This window comes from Macaca nemestrina, chromosome 8 (genome assembly GCF_043159975.1).
Source record: "Macaca nemestrina isolate mMacNem1 chromosome 8, mMacNem.hap1, whole genome shotgun sequence".
Lineage (NCBI taxonomy): Eukaryota > Metazoa > Chordata > Mammalia > Primates > Cercopithecidae > Macaca > Macaca nemestrina.
Window position 1 is genome coordinate 43175492 of NC_092132.1, and position 14797 is coordinate 43190288.

General features: G+C 37.7%; 1 protein-coding gene across 5 annotated transcripts in view; it reads left to right on the forward strand.

The window, feature by feature from the left end:
• The window catches only part of LOC105476035 (ubiquitin protein ligase E3 component n-recognin 5), a 154789-nt gene extending 140296 nt beyond the window's left edge, over positions 1-14493 (forward strand). For 3 of the 5 annotated variants that reach the window (XM_071067924.1, XM_071067927.1, XM_071067926.1), the window contains exons 52-59: positions 1348-1408; positions 3052-3230; positions 3768-3852; positions 6247-6402; positions 7381-7494; positions 9524-9668; positions 10940-11025; positions 13884-14493. In XM_071067924.1, coding sequence (XP_070924025.1) covers positions 1348-1408; positions 3052-3230; positions 3768-3852; positions 6247-6402; positions 7381-7494; positions 9524-9668; positions 10940-11025; positions 13884-14096 — 1039 coding nt within the window. In that variant the 3' untranslated portion in view covers positions 14097-14493. The remainder of the gene's footprint in view (positions 1-1347; positions 1409-3051; positions 3231-3767; positions 3853-6246; positions 6403-7380; positions 7495-9523; positions 9669-10939; positions 11026-13883) is intronic. The other 2 variants (XM_071067925.1, XM_071067928.1) reach the window with 1 other exon arrangement.
• The last annotated feature ends 304 nt before the right edge of the window (positions 14494-14797 follow it).

Below are 14797 nucleotides of genomic sequence, written 5' to 3' on the forward strand. Positions count from 1 at the left end.
GATGGCTTATGCCTGTAATCCTAGCACTTTGGGAGGCTGAAGCGGGTGGATCACGAGGTCAGGAGTTCGAGACCAGCCTGACTAACATGGTGAAACCCCGTCTCTATGAAAAATACAAAAATTAGCCGGGCATGATGGCAGGCGCCTGTAATCCCAGCTACTCGGGAGGCTGAGGCAAGAGAATGGCTTTAACCCAGGAGGCAGAAGTTGCAGTGAGCCAAGACCATGCCATTGCACTCCAGCCTAGGTGACAGAGCAAGACTCTGTCTCAAAAAATAAATAAAATAAGTAAATAAATAAGCTGGGTGTGGTGGTGAGCGCCTGTAATCCCAGCTACTTGGAGGCTGAGGCAGAGAGAATTGCTTAAAACCGGGAGACGGAGGTTGCAGTGAGCTGAGATTGCGCCACTGTACTCTAGCCTGTGTGATAGAGTGAGACTCTGTCTTAAAAAAAAAAAATTGGTCACATTTATGCTGTAGTTTCTATCCTGGGGCTACTCTGATACCCAGTTTGAAGCTTTGAAGTGTTTATTATTTTAGATGAAAATTTGTATTTTTTTCTTCCTAATCATGATTTTGAGTTAGGAATTTAGATTAGATACAGTCCTAGAGATGTATAAGCTGGTAGGCTGTGCACTAGAGCTAAACAGCCACTTCCAGAGCCTTTAATGGTCCAAGCCATAGACTATTGAGAGAACTGTATTTTCTTCGCTGATGCTCCTGGTTTTCTTCTCTGGATTTTATGTACTGTTTGTTTATTCCTCTGCCCTGTCTCTGGAGCTACAGCACACTGATATAGCTTAGTCCATTATAGAAAAATCAAGAACAGTGTACATTTTTGGTAAAACAATTTTTGTGAATATATGTTAAGAGTTGCATATTTAGTCATGTTTTCTGTTGAATGCAACCAATATTCAACAATATTGACGGCTTTCACCTGGCTTTCTGGAGTAAACCGTGAATTTATTAGTGTTCTAGAATCATTAAATTCACTAGAGAATTTGATTCCTATTGGATTGCTTTCTGAACATTTTTCTGTTCTTCTATAGTGCTCCCTCTGAGCATTGTAGAAGTGTCCCAGCACCCCTATGAAGACCACATTCATTTTGTCAGGTAGCCTTTAGTCCATTATCTTGAATCATACATGTAGGATCTAGTGATATACTTTTTTAAAGATTTGTATTACCAACTTCTCTGCTCATGCTGCATTAGTACTAGCGGATGCATTGGATATTTATTGACTCCAAAACTTGAATGTATTTTTTAAGTAAGTCCTTTTAAATTTAAATTATACACTAAATTCTAGAAGTCTCCGTTATCTGGAATGTGAAAGACTTTTTGTTTTCAGGGAAAATGGAGCTGATAGTATCCTGGATCTTGGATTAGTAGACTCCTCAGAAAAGGTACAGGTAAGGAACATTTTATTCATGTGCTGATAATCACATAATTTAAATTGTAAGGAAATTTAAATAAAGGGGATGAAAGCAGGATTTCCGAAGAAACTGTCTTTATAAATAAAATGAATGTTTACAGTAGAGAGACAGAAGCAAAGGTAAATATATCGGTATTAGGCATAGAATCAAATAATAAGGTTGGCTTAATTACGGCTCAGTGTAATGCCACCCATTGGTTGGTGTCCATTTGAGCACAGTTTGAATTAAGCTTTACTTTGAATATGTAACAAATTGAAGAGCAGAGAGGGAAAGATGTATAGAATCCTAGGGCTAATTCGCTGGGCACAGTGGCTCAAGTCTGTAATCCCAGCTTTGGGAGTCCGAGGCGGGTGAGTCACGAGGTCAGGAGTTCTAGGACTCATTCTTCAAAGAAGTAACTGGTGGCAACGTTACGAAAACAAGTGACATATCATGCTATAGCATAAGGGAGGCTTTTTAGTTGGCATTGAAACAATTGCACATAGAAGGTGAGACTTCCAATTTGAACCTAACGAGGTTGATTGCCTGCTAAATTCATATTGATTTACTAAGACTCAGAGTTTTCACAACTACTTCGCAATGTCCAGGACACACTCTAAAATTACTCAGCATACAAAGAACCAGGAAAGACTGGACCCACCTCTCAGGAAAAGAACCAATAGATGGCAACCACGAGATGACCCACTTGTTGGAATTATCAGAGACTATCCCGTGTTCTGCAAGATAATGGTGAACACTAGTGAAAGGAAAGATAGAGGTTCTCAGCAGACACATAGGAACTTCAAAAGAGAACAAAGGGAAATTTTTATAATTAAAAGTGCAATATCGGAAAGAAAAAAATTCACAGGATGGGTTAATAACTGAATGAAGGTGTTGGAGGAAGGTGTCAGTCAGCTTGAAGATAGATGGAAATTACCCTTTCCGAAGAACAGATAGAGAAAATATTTAAAACAAAAAAATAGTTTCAGGGAGACCTGTGGGACAGCTTCAAAAGACCTAACATATACGTCACTGAAATACTCAGGGGAAGAGAAGAAATTGCTATAGAAAAAATATTTGAAGAAATAAGTCATGGCTGGACACTTCCTAAATTTGTTAAAAGACATAGATTTCCAGATTCAAGAGTCAGTGAACTCAACAGAAGAAACTGAAAGAAAACTATGTCCAGATACATTATCATCAAACTTCTGTAAAATAAAGAAATAGTCTTGAAAGCAGCCAAAGAATGGTTCTTTACCTATAGGGAAACAGTGATTTGAAAGACAGTGGATTTCTCACTTTTGGAAGCCAAAAGTCCAGAAATTCAGCAAAGTGATGACAGAATTCTGTATCCAGTGAAAAGAATTTTCAGGTAATAAAGTGAAAGAAGCTTACCCAGGTTTCATTAAATGACTTTAACAACAGAGATGTTAAAGACCTAATAATACACAAGCTTTGTGTGTCACATTCCGAAAGGGCAAATTAAAAGTTGATTTACCTTTAATATTGTTATACACATATGTTTAAATATTTATGTTGCTCTTCCTACCTGACTTCATTTGAATGATTTCAGAGAACCATTTCGTATGTTTTGTTTTTTCAATGAATCTTGGGGCTCACTCTCTGATATTCTTTGTTAGCAGGAAAACCGAAAGCGTCATGGCTCTAGTCGAAGTGTAGTAGATATGGACTTAGATGATACAGACGATGGTGATGACAATGCCCCTTTGTTTTACCAACCTGGGAAAAGAGGATTTTACACTCCAAGGCCTGGCAAGAACACAGAAGCAAGGTTGAATTGTTTCAGAAACATTGGCAGGTAAAAGAACTTTAATCTTGGGTTTGAATTTTTTTAAAACATTTCAATTTATGAGATTTTCTAAAGTATATTTGTTTTAAAATGTATGTAGGCTGGGTGTGGTGGCTCACGCCTATAATCTCAGCACTTTGGGAGACTGAGCCGGGAGGATCACTTGAGCCCAGGAGTTGGAGACCTGGCTGGGCAACATGGCCAAACCCTGTCTTTACTAAAAAAAAAAAAAAAAAAAAATCAGCAGGCACGGTGCTGCATTCCTATAGTCCCAGCTACTTGGGAGGCTGGGGTAGGAGGATCACCTGACTGTGCCACTGCACTTCAGCCTGGGTGGCAGAGTGAGACCCTGTCTCAAAAACAAAACATTCTCAGCCTGCTATTCCTGTTGTGTTTTTTTTTTTGTTTTTTGTTTTTTGAAAAAGTGTATGTGCTATACTTTATGCTGAATAGAAAGGAGGCTGTAGAGAATTTCTCAAAATATGTGTGGGGGGATATATGTATTCTAGAATTATTTAAATCTTATTTCTCTGTCTTTGTTTTTAGGATTCTTGGACTATGTCTGTTACAGAATGAACTATGTCCTATCACATTGAATAGACATGTAATTAAAGTATTGCTTGGTAGAAAAGTAAGTGATTTTGATGAACTTAATTGTATTCACAATTGCAGAAATTTTCTTTTATAAAATAATAAATGCTAGCATACTGTTTATAGCATTAATTAACTATTAAATCTTAAAGCATTACAGCCATTATAAGTAACTTTAAAACATTTAATTATACAATTATGGTCAACAAAAATAATAATAAATTAATGACAGAAAAAGACTATGGGGAGATGGCATAGCAGAGTGGATAACACAGGCGGGGCTGGGGGTCTGACAGACCTACGTCCTGTTGCCAACAAATATGCTGACATTTCTGCCATGTTTCCCCATTTATAAATTGGTGAGAAACACAACATCGTAAGTACCTGGCAAATAGTAAGTGCTCAGTAAATTGTATCCACTATTATTAGTTGTACCGGGTGGTAGAGAAGGTAGTAGTATTGAAAAGAGCCTTCCAGGCCAGGCACAGTGGCTCATGCCTGACACCTGTAATCCCAACACTTTGGGAGGCCAGGGCAGAAGCATCTCTTGAGCCCAGGAGTTTGAGACCAGCCTGGATAGCATAAGAGACTCTGACTCAACCAAAAATGTAAGAAGTTAACTGAGTGTGGTGGCATGCACTTGTGCTCCCAGCTATACTTGGGAGACTGAGGTAGGAGGATCTGCTTGAACCCAGGAGTTTGAGGCTTCAGTGAGGCATGATTGCACCACTGCACTCCAGCCTGGGTGACAGAGCGAGACCCTGTCTCAAAAAAAAAAAAAAAGAAAAAAAGCATTCCAACTTCAAAAATACATACAAGAGGTACATGGGGGTGGCCAAAGAATGTAAGAAGTACAACACAGCATGCTCAATATTGATCTGTGGATGATGGAATTAGCTTATCTTCTTTATGCGTTTTGATAGTTTGATAGCCTTCACTTCCCTTTATGATGGCAGGGGGAAAAGAAAAACTATTTGCTTTAAAATTAATATACAATGCTAATTATGCAGCTTTTGATTTAAAACAAAACCGCCCACGTTCCTAAAAATACTTTAGAGAAATTACTTGACACAAAATAAATGGAATAGATTAAGTCCTTTTTATTTTTATTTATTTATTTTTTTTTTGAGACGGTCTCTGTCACCCAGGCTGGAGTGCAGTGGCACAATCTCTGCTCACTGCAACCTCCACCCCCCAGGTTTAAGTGATTCTCATGCGTTAGCCTACCGAGTAGCTGGGATTGAGTAAGTTCTTATTGTTGTTAACAAGTTCTTGGAAACTGCAACTCTAATTGAAATGCAACCAGTTTTTTCTTATCAACTTTATAATGAAATAATGTTATTTGAGAACCTGCTGTTGTCATTTCAAAGTTGCAGCCAAGAACCTATCAAGGCTTTAATTAATCAATTTTTTTGAGATAGAGTCCCGCCCCGTTGCTCATGCTGGAGTGCAGTGGTGTGACCTCAGCTCACTGTAAACCTCCACCTCCCAGGTTCAAGCGATTCTCCTGTATCAGCCTCCCAAGTAGCTGGGACTGTAGGCGCACACAACCACACGTGGCTAATTTTTGTATTTTTAGTAGAGATGGAGTTTCACCATGTTGGCCAGTCTGTTCTCAAACTCCTGACCTCAAGTGATTCCCCCCCGTCGGCCTCCCAAAGTGCTGGGATTATAGGTGTGAGTCACCATGTCCAGCCAGTGGCTTTGAGGACTTAGGTTAGTTTTTTTCCAGAGGTACATGTCACACATCTGATAAATAAGCATGTTAAAGCTGTAGTCTCCTAATAATTCTCTTTAATCAGACCTGATGAATAATTTTCTATTAGTACATGAATATCATATGATTTTTTCTTTTTAACTCTGACCCTATTAAATTCTTAAAGTGTTCCAGCTAAAAAGTCCTTATTTAAAGAACTAGACTCAAAGCTTGGCAACATAAAATGGTTGATACATTGAGTCTTCAGCAGGGTTTAGGAAACAGCTAATCAAATAGACCCAAGTTTAACCCAATAAAGTGACCTTGGGGCAAGTTACTAAATATCCTTGGGTGTCAGATTTATCATCTGAATTTAATAATCTGTATTTTATGTTACTATCAAGAATAAGATGTATATTAAGTTCAGAGCCAGCTGCTCCCCATAATTGGTGTTTAATAGTAGTGCAAAGTTTTGCAGTTTTAGAACTTTAAAACTATTATGCTTTTGGCTTTATATTTTTTCAAAATATAACCCTTCTTATGCTTTGAAAAGCAAATATTGTCAGAGCCAAATATTTATTAAACTTACCTCTTTAAACAGTTATATACCGAGTGGGAAGTTATTCTATGTCGGTATATCTTCAAATTAGATAAAATTCTTTATCAGATTTTAATTTACTAATTAATTGAATGAAGCTGTTTCTTTCATAACTGAGTTTCATATGATTACTTTTTTAGGTCAATTGGCATGATTTTGCTTTTTTTGACCCTGTAATGTATGAGAGTTTGCGGCAACTAATCCTCGCTTCTCAGAGTTCAGATGCTGATGCTGTTTTCTCAGCAATGGATTTGGCATTTGCAATTGACCTATGTAAAGAAGAAGGTGGAGGACAGGTAAAGCAAATATGCACTTTTCTGATTCTGGCAAGAGAATTTGGTTAATCTGCTGTGCTTGTCTTATGTATAGACAGTTTAGTTAGGGACTGAAAGAGAAGAACATGTGTGAACACATAGGAGAAATGGATACTGTAGGTGTTAAAGATGGATCAAGAGTTAGTGAGCCAGACTGAGGTAGAAGGGCTTGTACTTTTTTTTTTTTTTGAGATGGAGCCTTGCTCTGTCACCAGGCTGGAGTGCAGTGGCACCATCTCAGTTCACTGCAACCTCTGACTCCCTGGTTCAAGCGATTCTTCTGCTTCAGCCTCCCCAGTAGCTGGGATTACAGGCATGCGCCACCATGCCCACCTAATTTTTGTATTTTTAGTAGAGATGGGGTTTCACCATGTTGACCAGGATGGTCTTAATCTCCTGACCTTGTGATCCACCCACCTCGGCCTCCCAGAGTGTTGGGATTACAGGCGTGAGCCACTGCGCCCAGCGGCTTGTACTTTTTTATGGCCTAAAATGTTTCCATCTCTTAGATTCTGGTCAAATAAAGAACTGTGTTTATATTTAAATATTTTAGGAACTAGTTTTTTTTTTTTTCTTTTTTTTTTTTTTTTTTTTTTTGTGAGACAGAGTCTCCCTTAGTCGCCCAGGCTGGAGTGCAGTGGCGCGATCTCGGCTCACTGCAAGCTCCGCCTCCCGGGTTCACGCCATTCTCCTGCCTCAGCCTCCTGAGTAGCTGGGACTACAGGCGCCCGCCGCCTCGCCCGGCTAATTTTTTGCATTTTTAGTAGAGACGGGGTTTCACAGTGTTAGCCAGGATGGTCTCGATCTCCTGACCTTGTGATCCGCCCGCCTCGGCCTCCCAAAGTGCTGGGATTACAGGCGTGAGCCACCGCGCCCGGCCAGGAACTAGTTTTATAAACAGTTAATGTTTTACTGCTTTGACAAAATTGCCTTTAAATAGCACTGGTAAATTTTTCACAGGTCGAACTCATTCCTAATGGTGTAAATATACCAGTCACTCCACAGAATGTATATGAGTATGTGCGGAAATATGCAGAACACAGAATGTTGGTAGTTGCAGAACAGCCCTTACATGTAAGTGTTTCTAGAAAGTGTTGTGTGATCCAGTGAGGCTATTTGTGTCTTCATGTGTGGTAACCTAGCTAAGTATATTCAGCTTATTTATAAAAGGCCAAAGTTTTTAGACCAAAATATTTTATTTACAATGTAAATTGCACCTAATTTTAAGAATTCAGACCAAGTACTCATTTTCTTTTTGATAAAACTATTGGAAAAACCACGCCATCGTGAGACAGTAGCGTTGGCAAACGAAAGTGTGGAAAAGGTGCTTATGGTACCAGAACGACTGTTGTAGGGTCCTACTGTTTTAGTGGTAGAGTTACTGAGACAGACTGAGAGGAACAAAGGCTTTTTATACCAAAATGTTTCCATCGCTTACGTTCTGGTCAGATAAAGAATTGTCTTTATATTTTAAAATGTATGTGTAAAATAATATATCTTAGTCCTTTGTCCTACAATGTTAGTGGTAGGACCCAAACCAATCTTTTCGATACCACAAACACCTTTAGTTTTATTACCAAAGCTAATTTGGGTAACCTGCTAAAAGAACTCACAGGACTCAGAAGCAGTTGTACTTAACAACTATGGTTTATTGTAGCAAAAGGACCCACAGCAAGATCAGTAGGGGAAAAAAGAAATATTAGGCCGAGTCTTGAGGAATCCAGGTGCAGGGTTTCAAAATTCTCTCTCAGGCAGGGGGATGAGTTATTGCAAAGAACACAATTCTTCCACCAGTGAAATGTATCAACATGTATACATTGTTTGTGCTTAGGGAAGCCCACTTTGGAGTCAGAGCTCAGTGTTTTTATTTGAGGCTAGTTCCATTGGCATTTTCTGTCTGCACAACCAGCCATGATTACTGAAATTCCAGAATCCTTGAAGAAAGCACACATTCATCTTGAACTGCATTGTTTGCACAAATAGTCCAGGCAGTCTGATACAGCATGGTTCATTGCTCCAGACATTCAAAACAGCCTTGTCCAGTAATGTTGGAATATTGCAAAAACCAAGTTCTCAGACACCAGCCAACGCCAGCTGTACAGTCAGGCCCTTCTGAAGAGTAACATCAGTCCTACTACGTTAATTCTTTCCCCATCCAGGGTAAAATTTTTTTTTTTTTTTTTTTTGGAGAGACAGAGTCTCACTCTGTCACCAGGCTAGAGTACAGTGGCCCACCCTTGGCTCGGTGCACCCTCTGCCTCCTGGGTTCAAGTTATTCTCCTGTCTCAGCCTCCTGAGTAGCTGGGACTATAGGTGCGCACCAGCACGCCCAGCTGATTTTTGTATTTTTAGTAGAGACGGGGTTTCACCATGTTGGCCAGGGTGGTCTTGATCTCGTGATCCGCCCATCTCGGCCTCCCAAAGTGTTGGGATTACAGGCGTGAGCCACCGCACCCAGCCTGTAAAATGTTTATATAGCTTTATGACTGGTGGTGTTCAGTGTTTCTGATCCCCGTGCTACAATAATTGTGCAGGCTTTGGAGTCGTACTGTTAGAGTTCAAATCATGGCTCTACCACCCTCTAGCTGTATGATGTTACCAAATTAAGTTTTTTGTGCCTTGTATCCCTCCTCTGCAAAATGAGGGTAAGATTAAATTGAATTAGGTAAGGTACTAAGACAATTCCTGGCACATGATAATTTCTCAGTAAACATCTAGCTTTTGAGTTTGTATCTGGGAGGTTTATTGTCAATGTATCTTTCCTGAGATGCTGACAGGATACCACTTTTGAAGACTGAAGCTATTCTTGATGACTAGCCTGTTTGTTATTAACATAACTTTTAAAATTGTTAAACCACTGGTATGTAACACTACTACTTCACTTTTGAACCTATAGCTTATTCACTGTGCCTTCCCTCCCCACTTCCTGCCTTTCTCTCTTTTGAATCTTAATAAAAAATACAGGACTGAATTTTTTTCCTTTCTGGTTTAAAATGGGAACTAACATTCTTAGAGAAGGCTGCTAAAATTAGATCTTGTGCTTTAATAATATAAATAAATGTTACATGGAAAATGAAGTATTATTGTTTCTGAAATTCCCTAGGCAATGAGGAAAGGTCTACTAGATGTGCTTCCAAAAAATTCATTAGAAGATTTAACGGCAGAAGATTTTAGGCTTTTGGTAAATGGCTGCGGTGAAGTCAACGTGCAAATGCTGATCAGTTTTACCTCTTTCAATGATGAATCAGGTAGGACATTTTTAAAAAGTTTAAAGAATGAACTCTATAGATAGGTCAGTCAGCATTTTCTGAGTTTGAAGTTCTTAGATCTCTTTATAGGGTTTGGGAAATTGCTTGTATTACTCAAGCATTAAAACAATTTTTTTACATTTTTTTAAAGGTATGTTTGAAGTAAATAGTATTTTGATGGCTTAGCATTAGGTTATTCTTAACTCTCTTTTACTGCTTAATTTTTCTAGATTTCAAAAAATATGAATACAAACAAAAATTTTTCATGGTGAGCAACTGTGTAAAAAAGGATTCGTATATACTGATTAAGAAAAAGTAATCCCTGTGACAACTCTGGGCTTTTCTGATTCATGTTGCTTAAACTCCCTAATGAAAGAATTTGTATGATGATTGCTTTATAGAGCTGGACCCAAATCGCACTTCTAAAAACACAGTAGCACACAAACACTTCCTAGATTCTAGGAATCTAGGAAGAATAAGGAGTGGTAGTGATAATCCTCTTGAAAGAAAAACCTTTGTCTCCAGTGTTTGATTTGCTGCAATTCTTTCTTTTGAAAGTCCTATGGTCTAGGAATAGGCTTTTTAGCTGTGATTGTACATTAGAAGCTCCAAGAAGTTCTCTGTGAAAGGATTATACCTATATTCCAAGATTATTATGTACACAAAGGTACTGATTTTTTCCCCTTTATTTTTCCTATTTTGCAAGCAGCTTCAGCCAAATTATAAATTGTAATAGTTTTTGTGCTACCTTGTAATACAGTTTTTAATACTAATAAGAATTTGTCTCATTTACAAACCAAAAATTTAGGAAGGAAGACAGAGTATCGAAAGAAACTGCCTAAGATCTTACCACTCCAAGTATGATCCTCGGATCAGCAGCATTGGCATCATCTGAAAGCATTTTAGACAGGCAGAATCTCTGGTCTCCCCTCTCTGCATTCCCCACCCGGTGAAAGAATGAGAATCTGCATTTCTTGAGATCATAAGAATAATGACATACAGATGAGATTAAGGTCATGCAAATACCAAGTTTAAGGCTGGTGGTTCATTTGTCTTGTTTTGGTCATATTGAGTCAGGATTGACTAATGAACTGTAGAGGTTTTACATTATGCAAATGCTCTTAATTTCCTGTATTAGGAATTAGACACTCCCCCCAAGTCTTAAATAATGTTTTAATCTTGCATCCTTTTATTATAAGAAGATTAGTAATGTTCTACAGATAATAACAACAACTGGTATAGTGTATTTTATTTACATTCTTCATTCTTAGGAGAAAATGCTGAGAAGCTTCTGCAGTTCAAGCGTTGGTTCTGGTCAATAGTAGAGAAGATGAGCATGACAGAACGACAAGATCTTGTAAGTTAAAATTTATTTCACAAAATTTCACAAGATTTGTAGAAGGATATAAAATTTAAAAATACCATGTATGATGGCCTTTTAGGTTTGTAATGGTTGGTCATTTTAATTTGGGGTAGGGCAATTATAGAAGGTCACAAATAAGGCAGTTTTTGTTTTTCTGCTCTATAACAATATCTGAAGTATTACTAAAGCTGTAAGCAGAGTGAAGTACATTTAGCTGTTAATATGCTGTCCTTAGTCCCAGAAGATAACAGTTTATTGTTGCAACATGGCTTTTTATCTTTCTTTCTTGTACTGCCTACGTATGCTTCTCCCTGTATACATCCTTAATCCTTTTGACTAGTGCCAAGTGTTGACAGAATTTCTGAGTATTATCTTGATTGTTATCTGCATACTAGGAAGAGAGTAGCTTAATTGTGATATGTGGGTACTAAATCGTTCAGAATGTTATTAGTACAGAGCCCCAGCTAACTTAGAGTCATAAATTAGACAACAGCAGCTTTGATCTTAGTGGAAAGTCTGCCTCTCAGTGGAACTGATGTCCACCCATCAAGTAAAACCATAACCAAGTCATCCTGCCCATTCATCTTGAACGGCAGTATGCTGCTGACTTTCTTGTAGAAATCTGAAGGACATTCCTTATGTAAAAAACCTTGGAAGATCCTTTCTATACTCGTACTCTTCATGGTTCCTGGAACATTTCCAGCCTTAGTTGTCTAACCAGCCTTAGTTCTAAACTACACCACTCATGGAAATATTTTAAAATGATCAGATTTCTAGATATATCCTTTATTTTATTTGAATAAGGGGGAAGTGGTTACTTGTGCAGGAAAGAAAAAACTTGCAGATTCCCAGTTACCTTCATACAGGCAAGAGTTTATTTTGGAGGTGGTGGAGGGAAGGAGGGGAACTCATCTTTACATGGTTCTTAAGTGTATTCTAATATTTCTCTGCTATGGTGAGATAGGTTTGTTCAGCAGTCCTAACTGCCACCCAGTTCATTTCTCAGCTTTTAGCCACCCTGGTAATTTTGACTTAGTTTGTTCACCAGGTAGGTTTGATATAATTGGTCAGCATTTGACTTCCCCAGTCTTGTGGCTGTTAAAGTTCCCACTAGTGCCATATACCATAACTGTCCCTGTTGGTTTCAGGATCACCTAAATAGCTTAAGTTCTGCCACCTTTAGTCAGTCTTTAGATTCAGGGCACCTTGTTTCCTTAAGACAAGGGCCATATCAAGTCTGTAAGAACCACCAAAAACAGAAATAGAAATGATTGGCTATCCGGTATAAGTTCTAAGTTATCTGTTTTAATCTATTCCCAAGTTTTAATTTTCTGCCGTTTTTAAACCAGTATTTCCTCAGTCCAGTCAGCCAACTTAAATCTCATGAGTTTCTGCCTTCTACTGAAAGAAAAATTTGCTAATGACTCAATCTTAGAAAAAAGAAAACCTTCTATGAAGACCTCAGAATTTCCTGTCAACAGCTTTAATTTGTGAACCTTAAACTCTTATTGAAAATCTGTGTTTAGGGTGTAAGCAATATATCATGGTATCTTCCTCCCCCTTACCCTTCTCCTCTTTTTGGGAAGTCATCCTTCACATATTGTTGGTTTCATCCTGATGCATCTAGAGGACATAAGAATGGAGTTTCTGAAACAGTTCTCCCATGAATTAATTAGTCCTGCAAATTATAGGTTTCCAGAGTTACTGGGTAACGCTACAGTTTATTTCCCTCTTGGAGTGTATAATTCACTAGTAAAAGTATTTCTCTTCTTCCAACTTCTTGGAGATCCAGCAGTGAGGTCATCTACCCTGGTTAACCACATTCATCCTTGAAGAAACACTTTACATTAAGCTTGTTTCTTATCTATGAAATGAGTGGTTTGGATCAGCTTCATCTCCAGAGTACCAGTTTTCTATTTCTTTTCAGATTTTATAGATCCTGATACTTAGGTTTTCTCTTTTTTTTCTGTCCCTTTATATAGAATTGTAGATGAGCTTTCCCATGCAACTGTGCTTCAGGAAATCATAAGTTTGTTTAGGTTTCCTAGTCATTCTAGGAAGTTGGATATACTTCATTGTTAAATTGTGCGTTTTAAAATGATTAGATTAAAAAAAAAGCTTTTCCTTAAGAGAGACAGACACATGCATATGTATGTATGAAGGGATGGATTGATGAGGAATGTTACATGTTCAGTGAAATATTTCAGGGAGGCGTATCCTTGGTTAAGTTAAAAAGCGTAAGTTAACATTTACTGAGCATCATTTACACTGTGTTGCACAAAGTTTTATTATAGATATATAACTTAGTGTTAACATGGCTTATTGCATGAATTTTGATGCATAGATGTTCCCCAATAATTACTATTATAAAATGATTCCGTATCACAGTGTAGCAGTAAATACTTTTTTTGCTTTATTATTTGCTTTATTATTTACATTATTTTGCTCCTTAATGCAAAATAACTTTTTAAGATAACCTGTGTGAGTTTTGAACCTAAGACCATATCTTTTGTTTGGTAGCCTTTTTTCCACTAATAGACAGTTTATGGAATTTAGCTGCAAGAAAGGCTCTTAGAAACCATTTAGTCCAACAGCCTCATGTTACAGATGAAAAGACTGAGGCTCTGTAACAGAAAGTCACCTTTTTTTCCTCTACTCTGGACTTACTTCCTTGGGGAAAAAAAAAACAACAAAAACCTGTCTTGAGGTATGAATGATCCCTTTCCTTTTTAGTATAAGAAAATATATTTAAAACCCAATTCAAAATAATATCTCCTTTCATAACAATAGGGCTTTGTGTATATATTGCCAGAGTTAAGAGTTAAATATTAACCTGTTAAATTCCTGTTTAGGTTTACTTTTGGACATCAAGCCCATCATTGCCAGCCAGTGAAGAAGGATTCCAGCCTATGCCCTCAATCACAATAAGACCACCAGATGACCAACATCTTCCTACTGCAAATACTTGCATTTCTCGACTTTACGTCCCACTCTATTCCTCTAAACAGATTCTCAAACAGAAATTGTTACTCGCCATTAAGACCAAGAATTTTGGTTTTGTGTAGAGTATAAAAAGTGTGTATTGCTGTGTAATATTACTAGCGAATTTTGTAGATTTTTTCCATTTGTCTATAAAAGTTTATGGAAGTTAATGCTGTCATACCCCCCTGGTGGTACCTTAAAGAGATAAAATGCAGACATTCCTTTCTCAGTTTATAGCTTAAAGGCCTGAGGAGCACTAGCAACATTTGGCTATATTGGTTTGCTAGTCACCAACTTCTGGGTCTAACCCCAGCCAAAGATGACAGCAGAACAACATAATTTACACTGTGATTTATCTTTTTGCTGAGGGGGAAAAAATGTAAATGTTCTGAAAATTCACTGCTGCCTTTGTGGAAACTGTTTCAGCAAAGGTTCTTGTATAGAGGGAATAGGGAATTTCAAAATAAAAAATTAAGTATGTTCTGTGTTTTCATTTTAACTTTTTTTATGGTGTTTAATTTGTGGTTGGCTGCAACTGTGTATCATGTATATGGAACTTGTAAAAAAGTTCGACATTCAGATCTTAAGAGATGAAATCACTTTTACCTACAAAAACCACTTTTATTGCGGTTTGACTGCATTGAGCTCTAGGATATTAAATGATATCACTAATATTTTGCATGTAATTTGCTCATTTGAGTGAGGGCACTTTTTTTGTACATATGATGGGGCCAATGCACAATACTTTTATCACAATCAACTTTTTCTTTGTATCCCTATTTCA